The sequence below is a fragment of the Salmo trutta genome, chromosome 25 (genome assembly GCF_901001165.1).
Source record: "Salmo trutta chromosome 25, fSalTru1.1, whole genome shotgun sequence".
Lineage (NCBI taxonomy): Eukaryota > Metazoa > Chordata > Actinopteri > Salmoniformes > Salmonidae > Salmo > Salmo trutta.
The window spans coordinates 4,203,728-4,227,519 of record NC_042981.1 but is presented as its reverse complement, the minus strand read 5'-3'; the positions used below and the strand labels follow the sequence as shown (position 1 = coordinate 4,227,519).

At 41.1% G+C, this 23,792-nt stretch overlaps 2 protein-coding genes across 2 annotated transcripts; one reads left to right on the top strand and one right to left on the bottom strand.

Moving 5' to 3' along the window:
* Positions 1 to 748: 748 nt before the first annotated feature.
* Positions 749 to 23,758, bottom strand: oip5 (opa interacting protein 5). Its single transcript, XM_029712689.1, has 7 exons — positions 23,663 to 23,758; positions 19,800 to 19,968; positions 9,605 to 9,751; positions 3,299 to 3,365; positions 2,616 to 2,738; positions 2,385 to 2,466; positions 749 to 1,961 (listed from the first exon to the last, which is right to left on the bottom strand). Exons 2-7 carry the CDS (start codon positions 19,858 to 19,860, stop codon positions 1,863 to 1,865), a joined length of 579 nt encoding a protein of 192 aa, XP_029568549.1. The 5' UTR covers positions 19,861 to 19,968; positions 23,663 to 23,758; the 3' UTR covers positions 749 to 1,862.
* On the top strand, positions 9,785 to 19,011 carry LOC115161878 (nucleolar and spindle-associated protein 1). The gene is made up of 12 exons (XM_029712688.1): positions 9,785 to 10,216; positions 10,385 to 10,459; positions 10,634 to 10,855; positions 11,070 to 11,190; positions 11,374 to 11,466; positions 11,572 to 11,684; positions 11,847 to 11,897; positions 12,060 to 12,256; positions 12,522 to 12,685; positions 13,590 to 13,706; positions 13,847 to 13,949; positions 17,985 to 19,011. Exons 1-12 carry the CDS (start codon positions 10,139 to 10,141, stop codon positions 18,070 to 18,072), a joined length of 1,422 nt encoding a protein of 473 aa, XP_029568548.1. The 5' UTR covers positions 9,785 to 10,138; the 3' UTR covers positions 18,073 to 19,011.
* Positions 23,759 to 23,792: the final 34 nt, after the last annotated feature.

Here is a 23,792-nt window from a genome sequence, read left to right as displayed (position 1 = left end):
AGATGCCTCAAGGAGAACACTGTAAAGCATTTATTGCTACCATCCTCCTGTCTTGAATACTGTGTTTTAAAAAAAATTATAATTACGATTTGTAATGTGGCAATGGTCTGGATCAGTACATTTAGAATGCACAAAAAGATTATGCATGATTAAGTAAAAGTAATTCATTTGTATTGCATGCAATAATAAAACTTTTCATTTGTGTTGCTCAATAGAGCCATGATACTGAAATGTTTGCTGTTAGTAAGTTGACGTGTCTTGAATAACAGGGATTGTTGTTGACATTACAGGGAACACAATGTAAACCACTTGTTCTGATCAAAATTACTTTTGATGTTACAATGTTGATCATAGTACAACCTGACTGGATTTTAGGCTATCATTTCACACTGTGGAATGATGGCACAAAGACTGTATTGATCAACTCGTAACCAACAGAATGAGTGTACTGTGGTTTAACTATGCAGTCCAGAGGCCCTGGACATGCTGGAACCAGCCTCTGTCTCGTATCAACTGAAGAATCTGCAATAAAAAGCAACATGGTGCCAATGAACTCAGTTGCTGCCTCCTCCTTCATATCTTTTAATAGAATCCCCTACCAATGTCTGAACTCTTCTATGGACAGATTCAAAGGTAAAAGGAATGTGTCACGAATTTTCAATCCCAACGATGATAAATTATTTAAGCTTTGACCAATCCCCAAGGTTTGTAAGACCCTGGGTTTAATAATAATTAGGCAAAGACTCAGTTTATGCAAAAGGTCCATATAGTTTATTCAGAGAATGTTCTGAAGTCCAAAAATGAGAAGACATGTCATTTTATAGCTCTCATCCCCACACAAACAGTAGGTGGGATGCATCTTTCCCCACAGTCCTCATTTATCACTACCAAGCTGGCAGTTCCATCCTCCTGAGATTAGAGGGACCTTGACAGGACTCCCTTTCCTGTCGTAAGTTTTAGAGTTCTAACCAGGTCAGGTCATGAATAGTTTAATTGTCCTCTGTATTTTCTTGGTCACACACACACACACACACATTTCTTTCCCTTACTAGTCTCGACCAAACCTTATTGGACTTAAGTTTATCACTCTAATTATTCATGTTACATAATCTAATAATTTCGTTTCAGGGTGGAATTCTTTAGTCATTTCCTTAAAACATATACAATTCCCTTATCAGAATGATATGCCCATCCTTAATCCCTGGGCAAGAGATGCCTACCGACACTTCAAGAGAGCAAACATTCATTTATTACAGTGCAAGGTTTTACAAAGATGCAACATGGTCATAGAAGTATGGAAATTAAGACATTTATTGGTTTACATAAGTTTTAATACCTGAACACACACACAGTGCCATGTCTCATCTATGTGGAGCTTCACATTAGTAAACATTGATAAAGTATAATGCCATTTAGCATAAACTATGAGGCAAACACATTGAACAGTAGAATACGAGGTAGCTACTTTTTAACATCTCAAGGAGGGAACTCCCATTTTCACTCTAAATTGTCAATTTTTTGGTGGAACACCACACATAGGAATGTCCTCCATTCAGTCAAATTATTCTGAACTGTTTTTTTTTTGTTTTTTTTTTGCATGACAAAAGAGTGGCATGATGGCGCAAACAGACTGGCTCCCAGGCTACAAAAGGGCCCTTCAAAAAACAGAGAACAGAGAACTAGAGAATAAAGTGCAGTTGACGGAGGATTGTCAAACAGAACAGGCTCTTCGTGTTCAATAGGCACAAAAACAGAAGAAAATACTTGAAACTTGTCCAATAAGAAAAATGCACATTTTCTGTTTTTAAAACATTTTGCTATAATGTGCCCTTATGAACACGACCCAGATAGGATCAGCTTGACTACTGGACAGATGAGGTTGCTTCATTCGTGCGGGTGTCATCCATCACTGCTGACACATTGCTAAGATGACTTTCCGTTTCCTGGATCAATTGTTTCAGCTGGCAGGAAGAACAGACGAGACAGAGCCAGGGTCAATTCATTTTACATTACATTTTAGTCATTTAGCAGACGCTCTCATCCAGAGCGACTTACAGTAGTGAATGTATACATCTCATACATTTTTTCCCCTTGTGCTGGCCCCCCGTGGGAATCGAACCCACAACCCTGGCATTGCAAACACCATGCTCTACCAACTGAGCTACAGGGAAGGTGATTTGAATTTTCAGTTTATTTCCTGAATTGACAGTCTTCAATTTAAAATTGACCCCAACCCTGAAGAACACCATTCACTGGAATGGCATCAGTTCAATGTAACATTCATGGCTAGAGACGAAACGTGGTTTGACTACTATTGGTGGAAATATTGTCAGAAGAAGGGTGTTAACATGCAGGGTAAAAAAAAAAAAAAGTTGTCGTCTTACCTCACTTACACGTTCTCCTAGTGGTGCTACACTAAAGTTCAGCGTAGAGGCTTTCACCATTTGGCCAGTGCTGAAAATATAACTAAAAAGGGCAAGAAATAAAACAAATCCATTCTGGACAGCTATCCCCGACCACTTGAAATCGTGAGATAAAATCTGTGTATGGCAGGTTAAACCAACAATGGCAACTAAAAACAAACAGAAAGGTAACCGTGTAGGTTTACTACTTACCAATACATCTCGTCTTTCTTGAGGAGAAAGAGGTTGCGCAGAGCAGACAGGTGCTGTGGTGTTGAGTAGAGGATTACACCCATGAGGCAGAGACAGCCGGCGCATTGGAGAGTGTTGTACACACTATACATGGAGGGGGAGGACAGACACACTGAGTATACAAAACATTAAGAACATCTGCTCTTTCCATGACAGGTCTGACCAGGTGAAAGATATGATCCCTTATTGATGTCACTTGTTAAATCCACTTCAATCAGTGTAGATGAAGGGAAGGAGACGGGTTAAAGAAGGATTTTAAAGCCTTAATACAATTAAGACATGGATTGTGTCTGTGTGCCATTCAGAAGGTCAACGGGATATATTAGTAGGTGCCAGGTGCACCGGTTTGTGTCAAGAACTGCAACGCTGCTGGGTTTTTCACACTCAACAGTTTCCTGTGTGTATCAAGAATGGTCCACCCGCCCAAAGGACATCCAGCCAACTGGACACAACTGTGGGAAGCGTTGGAGTCAACATGGACCAGCGTCCCTGTGGAACGCTTTCAACACCTTGTAGAGTCCATGTCCTGACGTATTGAGGAAGTTCTGAGGGGGCGCAACTCAATATTAGGAAGGTGTTCCTAATGTTTGGTATTCTCAGTGTATAACTGTAGTAAATAAATAAAAATGGCACATTGATCCTACCATGCACTGAACAGACCATCCAGGCTCCACTCACGTTCACTATTGATGGTCACATCTTGGGTTACCTCTGAAACGAGAGGACATCATTACAAAGCTTTATCCCATGTGTATCCCATCCCCGACGCGTACTGCCTCTGCCAAGAGGTCAGGTCCTTAATGGTGTAACAGTATTCCTTCCGTCCCTCTCTTCGCCCCAACCTAGGCTCGAACCAGGGACCCTCTGCACACAACTGACACCCTCTACGAATCATCCGTTACCTATCGCTCCACAAAAGCCACGGACCTGCAGAGCAAGGGAAACAACTACTTCGAGGTCTCAGAGCAAGTGACATCACCGATTGAATTGGCTATTGAGAGGCTTTGATGCCACCGGTCAGCCATATTGCTTCTGCCCAGTAGGAGCAGTCCTCCATAGGAATTAATGGAATTCTACAGTATTTCAATTATGTGTCTGAAGGACAAAATTACATGCATGTAAGTATTTTTGCAGATATTTTTTTTTTGTCCTCGCGCTACAGACTGGTCCGCTAATACAGGACTAGTAAAGGACCATTAAATTACTTCAAAAAAATAATCACTAATCAGATTTTTCTGATTAGCACCCTCAGCACCCCAACTTCCTGCAGCTATGTTTCTATGCACCGAATGTTCTAACGTTGCTATGGGCACAGCCAAACAATGGAAGTGATGGATTCCACTTCCTCTTTACTTCCTATGGCAAACTTGCCACAGTACATTATTTGAAGGAGTCAATTTCTAAGTAAAGAAGTATGTGTATTAATATCATTCAAGTTAGCTAATGTTACTGTCCCAAAGGTGTTCGATGGGGTTGAGGTCAGGCCTCGGTGCAGGCCTGTCAAGTTCTTCCACACCGATCTCAACAAACCATTTCTGTATGGACATCGCTTTGTGCACGGGGGCATTGTCATGCTGAAACAGGAAAAGGCCTTCCCCTGTTGCCACAAAGTGGGAAGCACAGAATCGTCTAGAATGTCATTGTATGCTGTAGCGTTACAATTTCCCTTCACTGAAACTAAGGGGCCTGAACCATGAAAAACATCCCCAGACCATTATTACATTTGGGCAGGTAGCGTTCCCTGGCATCCGCCAAACCCAGATTTGTCTGTCGACTTACTGTTGTTTTATTTCTTTATCTACCTATTGTTCACCTAATACCTTCTTTGCACTATTGGTTAGAGCCTGTAAGTAAACATTTAACTGTAAGGTTAAACCTGTTGTATTCAGCGCACATGACACCGATGCACTTGCTAATAAACTCGCTCACCGAATCAGCGTATTCATCAATGTTATTGTCTGACGCTGTGTGGAACATATCCCAGTCCACGTGATCGAAGCAATCTTTTAAGTGTGGAATCCGATTGGTCGGACCAGCGTTGAACAGACCTGAGCATGGGCGCTTCCTGTTTTAGTTTCTGTCTATAGGCTGGGAGCAACAAAATGGAGTCGTGGTCAGATTTTCCGAAAGGAGGGCGAGGGAGGGCTTTATATGCGCCGCGGAAGTTAGAATAACAATGATCCAGGGTTTTGCCTGGACAAAAGAAACATCTATGTGAGAATGCTATTCATTGACTACTGGTCAGCGTTCAACACCATAGTACTCTCAAAGCTCATCACTAAGGATCCTGAGACTAAACACCTCCCTCTGAAACTGGATCCTGGACTTCCTGACGGGCCACCCCCAGGTGGTAGGTAGCAACACATCTGCTACGCTGATCCTCTCCTGTACTCCCTGTTCACCCACCCACGACTGCATGGCCAGGCACGACTCCAACACCATCATTAAGTTTACATAACAGTGGTAGGCCTGATCACCGACAATGACGAGACAGCCTATTGGGAGGTGGTCAGAGACCTGGCCGGTTGGTGCCAGAATAACAACCTTTTCCTCAACGTAACCAAGACTAAGGAGATGATTGTGGACTACAGGAAAAGAAGGACCGAGCACGCCCCCATTCTCATCGACGGGGCTGTAGTGGATCAGGTTGAGAGCTTCAAGTTCCTTGGTGTTCACATCACCAACAAACTAGAATGGTCCAAACACACCAAGACAGTCGTGAAGAGGGCACGACAAAGCCTATTCCCCCTCAGGAAACTAAAAAGATTTGGCATGGGTCCTGAGATCCTCAAAAGGTTCTATAGCTGCACCATCGAGAGCATCCTGACTGGTTGCATCACTGCCTTGTACGGCAATTGCTCGGCCTCTGACCGCAAGGCATTACAGAGGGTAGTGCATACGGCCCAGTACATCACTGGGGCTAAGCTGCCTGCCATCCAGGACCTCTACACCAGGCGGTGTCAGAGGAAAGCCCTAAAAATTGTCAAAGACCCCAGCCACCCGTCATAGACTGTTCTCTCTACTACCGCATGGCAATCGGTACCGGAGTGCCAAGTCTAGGACAAAAAGGCTTCTCAACAGTTTTTACCCCCAAGCCATAACACTCCTGAACAGGTAATCAAATGGTTACCCGGACTATTTGCATTGTGTGCCCCCCCCCAACCCCTCTTTTTACGCTGCTGCTACTCTCTGTTTATCATATATGTATAGTCACTTTAACCATATTTACATGTACATACTACCTCAAATCAGCCCGACTAACCGGTGCCTGTATATAGCCTCTCTACTGTATATAGCCTCGCTACTGTATATAGCCTGTCTACTGTATATAGCCTGTCTTTTTACTGTTGTTTTATTTCTTTACCTATTGTTCACCTAATACCTTTTTTGCACTATTGGTTAGAGCCTGTAAGTAAACATTTCACTGTAAGGTCTACTACACCTGTTGTATTCAGCATTTCACTGTGAGGTCTACTACACCTGTTGTATTCAGCATTTCACTGTAAGGTCTACTACACCTGTTGTATTCAGCATTTCACTGTAAGGTCTACTACACCTGTTGTATTCAGCATTTCACTGTAAGGTCTACTACACCTGTTGTATTCAGCATTTCACTGTAAGGTCTACTACACCTGTTGTATTCAGCATTTCACTGTAAGGTCTACTACACCTGTTGTATTCAGCATTTCACTGTAAGGTCTACACCTGTTGTATTCAGCGCACATGACAAATAAACTTTGATTTGAAATTTGACAAACTGACTTGTTGGAAAGATGGCATCCAATGACGGTGCCACGTTGAAAGTCACTGAGCTCTTCAGTAAGGGCCATTCTACTGCCAATGTTATACTGTGGAGATTGCATGGCTGTGTGCTCAATGTTATACACACCTGTCAGCAACGGGTGTGGCTAAAATAGCCAAATCTACTCATTTGAAGGAGTGTCCACATACTGCTGTATATATATAGTGTAGGTTGTGATATGGCTGGGTTTTTTTTTTTTTTGTCTTCCCCAGTCATTTCACCCACACACCGCTACTGGATGTGACGGAGTTAATAAGCCTAAGTTTGTAGACAAGAAAAATCCTTATACCTGGGCTAAAACACAGTGAGCATCACAATATCAAGTGAGCATCACAATTAAAATGTAAAATGCAGTGATGCAGGGTAATTTGATTCTTTTTTTTTACACTCAAACAGCCTGCTTTGAAATGGCCTACACACTAGGCCTGATTATGTAACCATTTGGATCGGTTTGTATCTGCAGTGCATTCTACAACTTGTTTAGATTCCACCTGTGGTAAATGCAATTGATTGGACATGATGTGGAAAGGCACACACCGGTCTATATATATATATATATATATAAAAAAAAAGGTCCCACAGTTGACTGTGCATGTTAGAAGAAAAAAAAAACAAGCCATTGGGGGGGGGGGGGGGGGGGGGGGGGGGTTGAAGGAATTGGCCGTAGAGATCCGAAACAGAATTGTGTGAAGACACAGATCTGGGGAAGGGTAACAAAACATTTCTGAAGCATTAAAAGGCCAAGAACACAGTGGCCTCCATCTTTCTTAACTGGAAGAAGTTTGGAACCACCAAGTCTCTTCCTAGAGCTGACCGCCTGGCTAAACTGCTCAATCAGGGGAGAAGAGCCTTGGTCAGGGAGGTGACCAAGAACACGATGGTCACTCTAACAGAGCTCTGGAGTTCCTCTATGGAGATGGGAGAACCTAAAGGAAGGACAACCATCTCTGCAGCACTTCATCAAATCAGGCCTTTATGGTAGATTGGCCAGACGGCCGCTTGGAGTTTGCCAAAAGGCACCTAAAGGACTCTGACCATGAGAAACAAGATGCTCTGGTCTGATGAAACCAAGATTCAACTCTTTGGCCCGAATGCCAAGCGTCACATCTGGAGGAAACCCGACGCCATCCCTACGGTGAAGCATGGTGGCGGCAGCATCATGCTGTGGAGATGTTTTTCAGCGGCAGGGACTGGGAGACTAGTCAGGATCGAGGGAAAGATGAAAAGAACAAAGTACAGAGAGATCCTTGATAAAAACCTGCTCCAGAGCACTTAGTACCTAAGACTTGGCAAAGGTTTACCTTCCAACATGACAACAACCCTAAGCACACAGCCAAGACAATGCAGGAGTGGCTTCAAGTTTCTGAATGTCCTTGAGTGGCCCATCCAGAGCTCGGATTTGGAACATAATCAAACATCTCTGGAGAGACTTGAAAATAGTTGTGCAGCGACGCTCCCCTCCAACCTGACAGAGCTTGAGAGGATCTGCAGAGAAGAATGGGAGTAACTCCCCAAATACAGGTGTGAAAAGCTTGTAGCGTCATAACCAAGAAGACTCTAGGCTGTAATCTCTGCCGAAGGCGATTCAACATAGTACTGAGTAAAGGGTCTGAATAGTTATGCAAATGGTATATCCATTTTGTCATTATGTGTGTAGATTTGTCATTGTGTGTAGATTGATGAGGGGGGAAAAAAAATGTAACGTAACAAAATGTGGAAAAAGTGAAGGGGTTTGAATACTTTCCAAATGCACTCTATTCTCGACACTTTAGAAGGTCCAGAAAGATACATTAGCAGGCCACTCGTGATTTATTTTGTCCGGATGTAGCCCCAGTGTTATGATAGGCCTATTGGAAAATATGGGCTTCTTCTTTCCAACTAACCCGCCCGAAGTAAGTGTCCAACAAGCTTTTGTAGTCTTGCTTTTCCTGGGCCTCTACAAACATGTAAAAGTTATAACCGTTGCAGCGTAAAGGCCAGGTGCGTAATTGCACAACAGATTAAAGAGACAGTCTGGAGATGTAGCCTATAGCCTAAATGAGAAGCGTATGCATTATAGCCCATAATTCACAAGCTCAATGTAAAGCTTAATACTCCAGTGAATATATCCAGTCAGTTTACACAGCGAAAGAAAAAGTTGATTCGATAATTAAAAAAATATATATAATAATAATCCGTAGCCTTCACTATGCAGCTCGAAAATACACCCTTGTTTCAGGGACAACAAATGTATCCTACAACAACACAATGTACTGATGAATGTGATTGTTGTTAAGTGAGTACAAAACTCATGTCTAGGCTGTAACCCGCAGTGAATAGCCTAAGTGATTTGAATAATCGCTCAAAAAGCATGGCGTTTTCAATGCATATTAAATGTAAAAAATAAGACATGTAACCCGCCTGATTGAGCATCCATTTGGCCATGCTGCTGCTCCAGTTTCAACTGTTCTGCCTGCGGCTACGGAACCCTGACCTGTTCACCGGACGTGCTTGTTGCACCCTCGACAACTACTAAGATTATTATTATTTGACCATGCTGGTCATTTATGAACATTTTAACATCTTGACCATGTTCTGTTATAATCTCCACCCGGCACAGCCAGAAGAGGACTGGCCACCCCTCATAGCCTGGTTCCTCTCTAGGTTTCTTCCTAGGTTTTTGGCCTTTCTAGGGAGTTTTTCCTAGGGAGTTTTTCCCAGCCACCGTGCTTCTTTCACATGCATTGCTTGCTGTTTGGGGTTTTAGGCTGGGTTTCTGTACAGCACTTTGAGATTTCAGCTGATATACGAAGGGCTATATAAATAAATTTGATTTGGATCAGTTTTTATGGGCCTTTTCACGGCACTTTAGCAGGCCAGTAATTAATGTGTATTTTTTCCCCATGTAGGGCTTTCTAATGGCGACTTATGAATTATGATCCATAGTTTCCGCGTTTGGCTTCCGTGTTTTAAAAGCCGATGAAAATGTGAATCGCTTCCAACAATATTTTGAGGCTTCAACACAGCGCCCCCTATTAGTCATCTAGTGTGTGTGTGTGTGTGTGTGTGATATATATATATATATATATCATTGGTTACGATTTCTTGTTAGAAAAAAATAATAAATTGAACACCTAATTAGCTAGCTAGATCCAATGAAGTAACTTACCAAGACAAATCAGCGAGTTGACAGATGTTGCTTCTCCACAGATGCCTCGGGAATCAGCCCACACGGTGTTGCATCGTCCACAATGAAAAGTCACTGGATTCTCGACGATGGCTTGATTCACTGACTCATTCTCCAGCTTTTGGTCATCTGTATCGCAGGACTGAAATGACTCAAAATCATACATTATTATTGTTGTTATATTATGTTCTTTCAAAATGCCAAGTTGTTCAACTTCAGTGATAACCGCTTCTGTTACTTTCAACTGTTTTCTGTGGTAGTTTCCGCCTCGCCCCTCTTGGCGCCAATAATAATCATTTTTAATTGGTCTAAAGGTACTTCCGTATACATCTACCAGCCAATCAAATGGCCTGTACTCCAGTTTTTTGAATCTCCGTATTTTAACGGTCAGGCGCGACAAGCTGACTGTGTTTTTGTGTTTAACGTTACTCGTTCAAGTAAACGGGAACCGATTCATTGAACGTGTTTCAGTGACAGTGACATTTGTTTTGTTTTTTTAGCTAAAACAAGGAAAAAATGGACTTGGATTCCATGAAGTATGTTGAATTGCGCAGTCTTGCAAAGGAGGTTGGGCTCAAATCTTCAAAACTGAAGGTAAAATCGCAAACATTATAGCGTTCTTTCATTCGGTTGTTTGTTTGTGTTGTGAGTGGTTTGTTAGTTAGTTACACTAGCTAGTTAGCGTTAACCAACTAGCTATCCATCTCGTTTGTTATGCAGTGTTAACCTTGCTAACTGTGTTCGGTGTTAACTAATACACAGGCTGATAAACTTCTGAAGGCGCTCAGGGAGCATTTCCAACAACAACAACAAACACAGGAAGATGTTGCAGTGGACGTAAGTTCTGGCTTGAATTTCCTTCCCACTTCTGTTCAAATGATAAAACTTAAATGATCTCCTATGTATATTTGAATTTCTTTTGAACTTGTTTTGTTTCTTTTATGTCTGTAGATCTATTTTGCATTGTAATTATAGCTAGTAATAGCAGACTTGTGATGGTCGTGTATTTAGCAGGGAGATGAGACTGGTGTTGATGCACAGGATAACACGGTTAAAAGTAACTCAACCCAGGATGAAAACAATTCAGCATTGGTTGATGAGCTGTCACCAAAACCTTCAGCTCAGGAGTTTGTGACCAAACGTCGTGGTAGAGGGCAACCGAAAATTAGGAAGGAGCCTGAAGATGAGGAGGCAGAGGGTGAACCTGCCAAAGCGCCACTCACCCCAGCTGAGGTATGGGACCACTATGAAAAATGTATGCACTCACTCTTGTAAGTCGCTTTGGATAAACGCTTCTGCTAAATGACTAAAATGTAAGAGGTGTGAGAAGCGTTTCTTGCACTGAAATACTGCTGTGCATGTATCTCTGACAACCCCCCCAAAAAAATGAATTTTTGCTTTATATTTTATTGAGGAATATCAAACTAAACTAGTGTTTTCAATATAGGTTGTTAACAAGGTGACTGAATCCATCATCGACAAGGGGAGTGCCAAGAGAAGGAGAGTGTCTGCTGCTAAGGAATCCGGGGTGGCTGAACCTGAACACAAAGTTGCAGCAGTGATGTTTGGTTAGTCTGGAGAACTCTAAAGGCCATGATGATTTGTGTAGACACATTTTTTATTTTTTTTGCAGAAGTCTTACGTAGGGGTGTGTCTCTGGCCTTTTGTTTATGAAATAGGTGACTACATGAGCATCAACTCGGGTTATAATAATACTATTATTGATCACGTTCTCATATTGCTTTGCACAGGAGTGGGACAGAAAGTGAAGCCCGTAGGAAAGATCCCTCGCCATGAGGGGCTCCTGAAGAGGACTAAGTCGATGTTGAAGCCTACGACACCAAGTTAGTCGTCTGAATCATATTTGCTATAGCTACATGATCTTAATAACATGCTCAAACTCTCTTGTTCTGTTATGAAAAAATACTAATAACCACATTCTATTGTAGACTTCAGAAAGCTCCACGAGGCGCATTTCAAAAGGATGGAGTCAATTGATTCATACGTGGAAAGGAAGACCAAGAAAATGGATTCGTTCAGAAATTTAGTGAATGAATTGAAGGTAAATAATTGTATATAACGTTATAATGGAGATCGTTGAGATCTGGCCACTGTGTGGTTTTCATTAAGTAATAAGCCCATTCAACATTGCAACCATTTTTTATTGTAGTCATCAATTTATAAATTTTTGCAAGTAGTTAACTATAAACACTTTATTCTTCAGGTTCTTTCGGATAAAACTCTTTTGACACCAACTGAAGGAAAAACTCAAGCAGTAAGTACACTTTTTGGTTTCCATAGTTGTTAAAGGTAAATTGCTACCACCAATGAAACATTTTTCCTTTCAAATGTAAAACCAGATGGCTATTTTGAGAGGGATGATTCCCAAATCTAATGTGTTGCTCGGTGTGGTCAATGTATTGTTGTGTTTTTGCAGAGCTCAACCTCGAGCCGCGCCTCCCTGTTCAGCCCTGCGTCCCAGAAACCAGCTACAGACAGACGCAGACTTACCCTGGTCTCAGCCAGCAAACCAGCTACTGACAAACGTAGACTCTCGGCCAGAAAATCCCCCAAGAAGGAGACGGTTGTCCCATTCAGACCCACAGTCCTGTCCACTCGCCGGATCAACGTTCGGTGAGACACTCAAACATTATTTTGTCTTGAGTATTCTTAATTATTTTAGCAGTGCTGAAGCTTCTAGTTGTCTGTTGATTTACCACTTCTGATTTAACATTCACATCATTAAACAAGATGCGCTGTCATGAGTTGCTAACTGGCTTTGTTCAGGTGACCACTATGAATTAATATTTCTTGGGAAGGATTTAGTTACTTCTGAATACTATTGCCAGTTTGTGGAATGAAACCTGTATAGTCAGTCCAACGGTTGGTTTGTGTACAGGTTCTCACAAGCTACTCAGGATAATGAGCACAAGAAGACTATGGTGAAGACGCCATCACGCATGGCACCCCGCGTGGACCTCCTCACTCCTGGGAAAGAGACTACATTTGGAGGGAGACTTGAAGTCAACAAGACCTTAGTTCTCTCCAGCGCTAAGATACCAGGTAACCTATACTGAACAAAAATATAAATGCAACATGTAAAGTGCTGGTCCCATGTTTCATAAGCTGAAATAAAAGATCCCAGAAATGTTCCATACACACAAAAAGCTTATCTCTCTCACGTTTGTTCACATCCCTGTTAGTGAGCATTTCTCCTTTGCCAAGATAATCCATCCACCTGACAGGTGTGGCATATCAAGAAGCTGATTAAACGGCATGATCATTACACAGATGCACCTTGTGCTGGGGACAAAAAGGCCATTCTAAATTGAGCAGTTTTGTCACACAACACAATGCCACAGATGTCTCAAGTTGAGGGAGCGTGCAATTGCTGACTGCAGGAATGTCCACCAGAGCTGTTGCCAGAGAATTGAATGTTCATTTCTCTACCATAAGCCGCCCCCATTGTTTTAGAGAATTTGGCAGTATGTATAAAACATTTCTAAAAAACGCAGACCATGTGTAACCATGCCAGCCTAGGACCTTCACATCTGGCTTCTTCACCTGCGGGATCGTCTGAGACCAGCCATCCAGACAGCTGATGAAATTGAGGAGCATTTCTGTCTGTAATAAAGCCCTTTAGTGGGGAAAAACTCATTCTCATTGGCTGGGCCTGGCTCCCCAGGCCCACCCATGACTGCGCTTCTGCCCACCCATGGCTGTGCCTCTGCCAAGTCATGTGAAATCTATAGATTGGTGCCTAATTTATTTATTTAAATTGACTGATTTACTTATAAGAACTGTAAATCAGTAAAATCTTGAAATTGTTGTATGTTGCATTTTATAGTTTTGTTCAATATACATCCTGCTAAATCGAAATCTAATTTAAGTAGTCTTTACTTATTTTCTGTGCATTGCTCTACTGAATGGATCCCTTACTGGCTTTTATTTTGTTTGTTTTATTCAGCGTTTGTGTTTAATGCAAACACCAGTGTTCTTTCTAACTGTCCTGAAACCAACAAGAAGACCAACTTTGATCTGAAGGCCAGTCTCTCGAAGACTCTCACCTATAAGCCTCATAAGGGTAAGATATATATATATATATATGTGTCAGCATTCAGATTCTGGCTGTATACCAGTGCGTTCAGCACGAACCTGGTTGTCTGTAGGCTAATTAAAAACATTTATTTTACTGGTCATCGTTTCTGGTCTGCCTGTATATAGGAAAGCTGAAGCCATTCATGGTGGCCAAAGAGAACACAGTGTACCAGTCTCAGACTGTTTCCTCACACCAGAAGAATTACAAACAGCATCCGGTTCAGGCAAGGTCAGTATCCGGAACAACCGGTTAAAAGTGGAGGGGGAATCGTATTGAATTCCTGGCTCTTTCTCAATTCACCTATCCTTGATTCCTCTAAACATATTGGAGAGGAATGCCATAGAAGGGACTTTTTCCATCCACAAGATGGTGCTGACAGACATGGCAGCTCTGCTTCTAGCTCCTAAGCAACTTTGCAGTATTTTGTATTTTTTTTGGTATGTTATTTCTTACAATATTAGCCTAGAACTTTTTTGTTATTACATACAGCCAGAAATAACTTTTGGATATCAGAGCGGCAGTAACTCACCAGCATTATAACCAGAAATGCAATTTAACTTATCTGAGAGGCTGCTACCATGACACCTCCGGCGGAAAAGAGGTATTCGGAGTGGACTTCTAGTCCGACTCAGGAGGCGTGCACACCATCCACCGCTTCTGAGTATATTACTCGCTAATGTTCAGTCCCTGTTCAATAAAGTAGTTGTGCTCAGGGCGAGGATCTCCTTCCAGAGAGACATCAGGGACTGTAACATACTTTGTTTCACGGAATTATGGCTCTCCGGATATACTGTCCCCTCCATACAGCCAGCTGGGTTCTCAGTTCATTGTGCAGACAGGAATAAAGAACTCTCCGGGAAGAAGAAAGGCCGGGGTGTTTCATGATTAACTACTCATGGTGTGATTGTGATAACATACAGAAACTCAAGTCCTTTTGTTCACCCGACCTAGAATACCTCACAATCTAATGCCGACCGTATTACCTCCCAAGACAATTCTCTTCGGTTATAGTCACAGCCGTGTATATTCCCCCTCAAGCCGGTACCACGACGGCCCTCAAAGAACCACACTGGACTTTGTGCAAACTGGAAACCACACATCCTGAGGCCTCATTTTATTGTAGCTGGAGATTTTAACAAAGCAAATCTGAGGAAAACACTATCGAAGTTATATCAACACATTGCCTGTTACTCTCCCTTCCGGGATGGCTACAAGGCCCTCCCTTCGGCAAATCAGATCACAACTCCATCCTGCTGCTCCCTTCCTATAGGCAGAAACTCAAACAGGAAGTACCCGTGCTAAAGTCTATTCAATGGTGGGTCTGACCAATCGGAATCCATGCTTAAAGATTGTTTTGTTCACGCGGACTGGGAGATGTTCCGGGTAGCCTTTGAGAATAACATGGACGTATACACGGACACGGTGACTGAGTTCATCAGGAAGTGTATAGGGGATGTTGTTCCCACTATGATTATTTAAAACCTACCCAAACCAGAAACCGTGGCTAGATGGCAGCAATCACGCAAAACTCAAAGCTCGAACCACCGCATTTAAACACGGCAAGGTGACTGGGAATATGGTTGAATACAAACAGTGTAGTTATTCCCTCGTAAGGCAATCAAACAGGCAAAGTCAGTACACAGACAAAGTGGAGTCGCAATTCAACAGCTCAGACACGATATGTATGTGGCTGGGTCTACAGACAATCACGGATTGCAAAGGTAAAACGAGCCATGTCGCGGACACCGACATCTTGCTGCCGGACAAGCTAACCTTCTTCGCCACTTTGAGGATAACACAGTGCCACCGACGCGGCCCGCTCCCAAGGACTGTGGGTTCTTGTTCTCCGTGGCCGACGTAAGACATTTAAGCGTTAACCCTCGCAAGGCTGCTGGCCCAGACGGCATCCCTAGTTGCGTCCTCAGATCATGTGCAGACCAGCTGGCTGGAGTGTTTACGGACATAATCAATCTCTCCCTATCCCAATCTGCTGTCCCCACTTGCTTCAAGATGTCCACCATTGTTCCTGTACTCAAGAAAGCAAAGGTAACTGAACTAAATGACTGTTGCCCCGTAGCACTCACTTCTGTCATCATGAAGTGCTTTGAGAGGCTAGTTAAGGATCATATCACCTCTACCTTACCTGACACACTAGACCCACTTCAATTTGCATACCGCCCAAATAGATCCACAGAAGATGCAATTGCCGTCACACTGCACACTGCGCTATCCCATCTGGACAAGAGGAATACCTAATGTGAGAATGCTGTACATTGACTATAATTCAGCCTTCAACACCATAGTACCCTCCTAGCTCATCATTAAGTTTGGGGCCCTGGGTCTGAACCCTGCCCTGTGCAACTGGGTCCTGGACTTCCTGACGGGCCTCCCCCATGTGGTGAAGGTAGGAAACGCCACCTCCACTACGTTGACCCTCAACACAGGGGCCCCACAAGGGTGTGTGCTCAGCCCCCTCTTGTGCTCCCTGTTCACCCATGACTGCGTGGCCATGCATGCCTCCAACTCAATGTAGTAGGCCTGATCACCAACAATGACAAGACTGCAGACAGGGAGGAGGTGAAGAGCCCTGGCGGAGTGGTGCCAGGAAAATAACCTCTCCCTCAACATCAACAAAATTAAGGAGCTGATCGTGGACTTCAGGAAACAGCAGAGGGCGCACGCCCCTATCCACATCGATGGGACTGCAGTGGAGAAGGTGAAAAGTTCCTCGGAGTACACATGACTAACAATCTGAAATGGTTCACCCACACAGACAGTGGTGAAGCAAGGGCAACAGAGTCTTTTCAACCTCGGGAGACTGAAGAAATTTGGCTTGGCACCTAAAACCCTCACAAACTTTTACAGATGCACAATTGAAAGCTTCCTGTTGGCCTGTATCACCACCTGGTACGGCAACAGCAGGGGCTCTCCAGCGGGTGCCTGCTCTCCAGGACACCTACAGCACCCGATGTCACAGGAAGGCCAAAAAGATCATCAAGGTCAACAACCACCTGTGGCATGGCCTGTTCACCCCGCTATCATCTAGAAGCCGAGGTCAGTAGAGGTGCATCAAAGCTGGGACCAAGAGACTGAAAAACATCTATCTCAAGGCTATCAGACTGTTAAATAGCCATCACTAATAATGATTTCATACTGCTTTACTAATTTCATATGTGTGTGTATATACTGTATTTTAGTCAATGCCACTCCGACATTGCTCATCGTTATATTTATATTTTAATTCCCTTCGTTTACTTTTAGATGTGTGTATTGTTGTGAATTGTTAGATACTACTGCACTGTTGGAGCTAGAAACACAAGCATTTCACTACATCCACAATAACATCTGCGGGGGGAAAGAATTACAATTTTTTAAATAAAATGTAACCTTTATTTAACTAGGCAAGTCAGTTAACATCTACAGTATTGTTGGGCCCCCCTTGGGACGGTTGAGCTAAAAGTAGGCTAATGCGATTAGCATGAGGTCTGTCCTGGGAATTTTTTTTGTTACTTTCAACCTATCTAATATTGGCAGAAAGCTTAAATTCTTGGTAATCTTACTGCACTGTTGAATTTATAGTAGCTATTACAGTGACATCATACCATGCTATTGTTTGAGAAGAGTGCACAATTATGAACTTGAAGTTGTTAATAAACCAATTGGTCATCCTTGATGCAAAATTTTGAGCAGAAATGCAATGATTCATTGGATCAGTCTAAAACTTTGCCCATACACTGCTGCCATCTAGTGGCCAAAATCTAAATTGCGCTTGGGCTGGAATAATACATCATGGCCTTTCTCTTGCATTTCAAAAACGATGGTACAAAGAAACCAATGTTTTTTTCGTTGTATTGTCTTTTATCAGATCTAATGTGTTATTCTCCTACATTAATTTCACATTTCCACAGACTTCAAAGTGTTTCTGTTCAAATGGTATCAAGAATATGCATATCCTTGCTTCAGGTCCTGAGCTCCAGGCAGTTAGGTTCGTGTATGTCATTTTAGGCGAAAGTTGAAAAAAAAGGGTCCGATCCTTAAGTTATTGCACAGAACAAAACGTAGTTAAGAACAAATTCTTATTTACAATGATGGCCTACCCGTCATTGTAAATATGTGTATGTGACCAATAAAATTTTATTTGAAAAGGAGATGAGGAATCAAGGAAAGACTAATTGAGAGAGCCTCTGTTTTGAAACTTGTTTTCTCTCCGAATGATTGGATGTGTAACCTGTTATGTTGATTTCCATATTGCTTTTATTCTAGGGAGGAAAGGAGGACAAAACAGACTGAAGTCAGGAAGCAGAAGAAAGAGAAGATGCTTGGAGCCAGACGAGGCCTCGTCATCACCTGATTATTCTATACTTACTTTTTGCTCTTGTGAAGTTTAAACTCTTGTCATTTCAGACCTGCTGATTGATGCCTGTCTCACTTTACCCTTTTCCTCTACTTTGACTTTCAGTTCCAACTGAGTTTTTTTTGATTGTTCGATTTTTAGATTCACTTATAACAACGTTTAATAAATGTTTTTTTTAAACTTTAGTATGGTACAAATAATGTTTTTTCATATTTTGTATACCTGTGTTGTTTTTGTCGACATTTTACATTACATTTTAGTCATTCACGCTTCGAACACACCGACGGCATCACTGCGCAAAATGGTACGCAGCATCATCTGGTTATGTACGTAACAAAAGGTCAACATTCTCCTTCTTCTACCATTTATGTCAAGTCGTCTACAAGTGAAGTGAAATGTAATGTAACATGTTAGCAAGTCTGGTTCTGGCAAATCTCCTGTAAAGCACATGCTTACATTTAAGTCATTTAGCAGACGCTCTTATCCAGAGCAACATACAGTTTGACAAATCCAACGTAGGCACCACACCTGAACGCACTTCACCGCAAATGCTGCAAGGCAAACGCAGCGTTTTCATTGGAAATGAATGTAATTCTGGTGTCCCAAAATGCAATGCCCGCTGTTGGTGTGATCGAAGCATATGCAGATGGTCTTATCCTGAGCGACTTACATTTTTGTATTTAAAAAAAAAAAAAAAAATCCCCTTCTCCGTGCTGGCTCCCCCCCATGGGAATCGAACCCACAACCCTGATGTTGTAAGCGCCATGCTATACAACTGAGCCACACGGGACGTTAGTCCTAAATATTTTGTACAGTTTGGTCATATTTTGTTATTCATGTGAATTGTATTTTTTATTTTTTTTTATACCATTTTTGAACTTAGCTGATGTAAAGGCAATGTAAATACCAGTAGTAAAAAAAAAAGAATTTCCCCAAGTAACGTTTCTTGTTTTTATTGAGGACAGATGGATGATGCTTGTATACCTCATATGCAGTCGTTAGATGGCTTTGAAATCAATCTCCAGTTGAAAGGGACCCATCTGCCTTATCACATTTTAGTCATTTAGCAGACGCTCTTATCCAGAGCAACTTACAGTAGTGAATACATACATTTCATTTCATGCCTTTTTTTTTTTGTACTGGCCCCCCGTGGGAATCGAACCCACAACCCTGGCGTTGCACACACCATGCTCTACCAACTGAGCCACAGGGAAGCTAATGTGATTCCAATGGTGTTGACTTAAGAACAGAAAATAAGGCATTAGAATTGTTTTGTCTGTTTACTTGCTTGTATGCCTCTCAATAAGCATATTTGAAACATAATTTTAGTTAGCATAACGTGTCGTGATACAACGTAGTACTGTAAGAAAATCCATCCAATACCTTGTCTAACCAGAGGGGATTTTGATCAGCTTGTATCCTACAGTGACTAGAGGAAGCATTTTTGAGAATGGAATTTGTAAAGGAATAATCAGATGTTAGTCTTGGACCCAAACACTTCTGGAACACATTAAGCTCTCACAAGATCACATAGTGATACCAGAAATTGGAAACGAGTCACGCAAGTAGTTAGCGTTGTCCCAGATCTGTTTGTGCTGTCGTGGAAACCTATTTGGCGTTGGCATGACGGCACAAACAGACTGGTAGCCAGGTTAACATGTACTGTGTGGGACTCAAACCACTGAAGACAGTTCAGAAACTCTGGACACCTGGCTATACTTCACCTTGACAACTTGCCAGTAAGACCCTCCCCCCGTGTGTACAGGAAGTAACTGTACATGTCATCTTTCTGGTGGGAGAAGTAGGTCTCGGCCCTGACGTTGATCATCCATGGACACCTGGCAACACGGATGTTGAAACTGGACCAATCATGATGCTTACTGTCAAACGGACCTGTTTAAAAAAAAAAAATAAGGTTTAGGTTTAACATAAATGCATACTTTATTTAAACTAATTCTGTTACATGGAAGGACATGCTCATCGTTTGGGGGAGGAAAGACAAGCCTGAGTGCTAGTCTATCTGCGATCACGCCAACTTGTTGTCATTCCAGATTTACGCCGATCTAATGTCCATTGCTTGTGTTTCTTGGCCCAAGCAAGTCTTTTCTTCTTATTGGTGTCCTTTAGTAGTGGTTTCTTTGCAGCAATTTGACCATGAAGGCCTGATTCACGCAGTCTCCTCTGAACAGTTGATGTTGAGATGTCTGTTACTTGAATTGTGTGAAGCATTTATTTGGGCTGCAATTTCTGAGGCTGGTAACTCTAATGAACTTATCCTCTGCAGCAGAGGTAACTCTGGGTCTTCCTTTCCTGTGGCGGTCCTCATGAGAGACAGTTTCATCATACACTTGATGGTTTCTGCGACTGCACTTGAAGAAACTTTCAAAGTTCTTAAAATGTTCTGTATTGACGGACCTTCATGTCTTAAAGTAATGGACTGTTGTTTCTCTTTGCTTGTTTGAGCTGTTCTTGCCATAATATGGACTTAGGTCTTTTACCAAATAGGGCTATCTTCTGTATACCCCGCTACCTTGTCATAACACAACTGATTGGCTCAAAAGCATTAAGAAATTCCACAAATAAACTTTTAACAAGGCACACCTGTTAATTGAAATGTATTCCAGGTGACTACCTCATGAAGCTGGTTGAGAGAATGCCAAGAGTGTGCAAAGCGGTCATCAAGGCAAAGGGTGGCTATTTGAAGAATCTAATACATAAAATATGTTTTGATTTGTTTAACACTTTGTTTTGGTTACTACATGATTCCATGTTTTATTTCATAGTTTTGACGTCTTCACTATTATTGTACAATGTAGAAAATGGTAAAAAATGTAAAAACTCTGGAATGAGTAGGTGTGTCCAAACGTTTGACTGGTACTGAATATGTAATAATATTCGACTAGTATTGGACTTGATAGACTACAACAAGCACATTATGGAAGATAGCATTATTTTATTTGTAAACTTTTACAAGGCTTTTGATTTTAACATTATTTCATTTTTTAGAATCTTAATTTATTTATTTTTTCTATATTTTGAAAGTGTAATTAAGACACTTTACAGTAATAGAAACAGCTCTGTTAAATTCGATATTAGACGTGGAATTAAACAAGGATGCCCGATTTCTCCTTTCTTATTTTTATTGGTCACACAAGTTATGGCACTTCATCTCAATAAGGATAGTTTTAGGGGTATTCAGATACAAGATAAAGAGAAAATATTCACAATTGGCTGACGACACCACCCTTTTTTTTTTAAAAAGATCATAATGAAGCCAGGAAAGCTATTGAGTGTATTAGTCAATCAAATGTATTGATAAAGCCCTTTTTACATCAGCCGATGTCACAAAGTGCTATACAGAAACCCGGCATAAAACCACAAACAGCAAGCAATGCAGAAGCACGGTGGCTAGGAAAAACTCTCTAGAAAGGCAGGAACCTAGGAAGAAACCTAGAGAGGAACCAGGCTCTGAGGGGTGGTCAGTCCTCTTCTGGCTGTGCCGGGTGGAGATTATAACAGTACATGGCCAAGATGTTCAAACGTTCATAGATGACCAACAGGGTCAAATAATGCCTTCTCACATGTTTCTCGTTTTTCTCCGAATATTAGAAACTGTGAATTATTTGCATTGAAAAGATGTGACTTAAACTCAGTATGTAATACCCCTGTAAAAGATGTGTACTTCTGTCAAAGTCTGAAGGTCTGTCCAGATTAGTTTATACCTCCCTTGCCTTCGATGTTCCTCTGTCAGTAACTGAAATGGTTGATACTAAATTATTTAACTTCATATGGAGGAATAAACCTAATTATTTAAGAAAAGCGGTAATATGTAGCACCCAAAGTAAGGGAGGTTTGAATGCTCTGGATTTTAAAATCCAGACCATCTTTAAGATCAAATGGATACAAAACTATTTAAGAAATAAGGATTGTATTTGGAATATAATCCCTAATTTAACATTCCAACAGATTGGTGGTCTTGAATTCTTTCTCTTCTCTCTCAAATGCAACTTGTGGGTAAGATCCCTATTAAGCTTGCTAACTTTCATAAACAAGTACTTCTAACTTGGAACTTTATATACAAACATAATTTTCCCCCACATAGATATACAATTTGGAATAATAAAGACATAAAATACAAAAACAAGTCTTTATTTTTCCAGAACTGGTTTGACAACAACATTATCTGGGTTAAACAATTATTGAATAATGATGGACCACTATATGATTATCCAGAATTCATGATAAGACACAACGTTACGTTCACACCTGAGGAGTTTTAAATAGTTGTTAGAGCTGTCCCTAAAGGTGCTATTCTTCTTTTAGGAGAATATAACAGTACTACCAAGTGCAACTGTTACAGCTAGAAGGAATTTACATGTTAAACTATACATGAAATAACATGTATATAAGAAAACTATGTCAAGATGTTACTATTCCCTCTGCTAGAATATACTGGAATACAGCCCTAGGACAAGTGAACTGGAACAAAGTCTCGTTGTCGTCTGGTAAATATTGTATATCTAATAAGGTGAAAGAAGAATCATACAAACTAATTTGTAGAATCTACCCTGTAAATACCTTTATTATACAGGTTCAAAATAGCTATTGATAAAAAAAATGTGTATTTTGTGGTTGTGACCCAGAGACTATTGACCATTTATTTTTGGGACTGTTCTTATGTCATAACATTTTGGAGTGAGTTACAATATTTTATTTTAAAATAAACTACTATTAATGTTCATTTGAAAAACTCTGATATGTTTAATTTTGATCCAAATGATATATACCCTGATTTAACTTTAATATTTGATTTGTTTTATTTTTCATGGATTATTTATCCATTTAATAAGTGGCTGGAGAACAAACCCCACTTCACATTGTTTAAGATAGAATTCAAATATTGTTTTGAAATTATCAATACGTTTAAAAACAAAAACGCAAAACCATAAAACTTTTTGACAAATTTAAAATCTCGATATGTTAGGTTTATGTAATCTTGTTTGTATATATATATATATATATTTTTGCATTTGTTTTAAAGTTCATAATAATAATACAAAATAAACTAGATGGATTTATGTTTCTAGAACCGTACCGCAATTGAGAATCGATTCACGTTTAGTTGGAAGTATTTGGCTGCTTTGGCTTCCAGAGCCAATTCACCTTTAAACAGAACTTGTAAAGTCCTTGGTCTATAAGGACTAACGTTAGGTTCCTTTAGGCTACATTACGGGGCTAAGCAATAGGTAAACGGCCACAACATGTAGCAGGGCATTCTGGTTCATAGCCACGACGACAAGCTATTTGATGGAAGTGAATCACAGAATGTACACTATCAATAAACTAGTTTTGACACCGACAGTACATAGCAGGAAACTCAATGTAGTTACTTAATGTTACTCAGTGAATGATGGCTTTAATGTTACTCAGTGAATGATCTGTCTCTTGAATTGATTTAGAACTGGCCTTTGATAGATAGCATTGTGTTCATCACTCACGGCGTAAAATACATATGATAACATTTGTATAATCTCTAACAGATTTATACATGTGTAATCATTAAAGAAATAGAGTACAGTTCCCATACCCAAGGTTGTGGTCCGTGTGTAGATTAAATGTCCTCCCTGGAATCACCGCTGCTATTTTCGGTTCCACTAGTTTTGTTGTTGTTGTTGTTGTTGTGTTGTTGTTGCGCCGTTTGTCATCGAGGCGCATGC

Excerpts from the sequence above, each read along its gene's own strand:
- LOC115161878 (XM_029712688.1), top strand. The coding sequence starts at position 10,139 with ATGGACTTGGATTCCATGAAGTATGTTGAATTGCGCAGTCTTGCAAAG. Across the intron at positions 10,460-10,633 it reads AGGAAGATGTTGCAGTGGAC|CAGGGAGATGAGACTGGTGT; the intron begins GTAAGTTCTGGC and ends TCGTGTATTTAG. Across the intron at positions 11,685-11,846 it reads ATTTAGTGAATGAATTGAAG|GTTCTTTCGGATAAAACTCT; the intron begins GTAAATAATTGT and ends TTTATTCTTCAG.
- oip5 (XM_029712689.1), bottom strand. The coding sequence starts at position 19,860 with ATGACATGTACAGTTACTTCCTGTACACACGGGGGGAGGGTCTTACTG. Across the intron at positions 3,366-9,604 it reads CAACTCGCTGATTTGTCTTG|AGGTAACCCAAGATGTGACC; the intron begins GTAAGTTACTTC and ends CTCTCGTTTCAG. Across the intron at positions 1,962-2,384 it reads TAGGAGAACGTGTAAGTGAG|CTGAAACAATTGATCCAGGA; the intron begins GTAAGACGACAA and ends TCTTCCTGCCAG.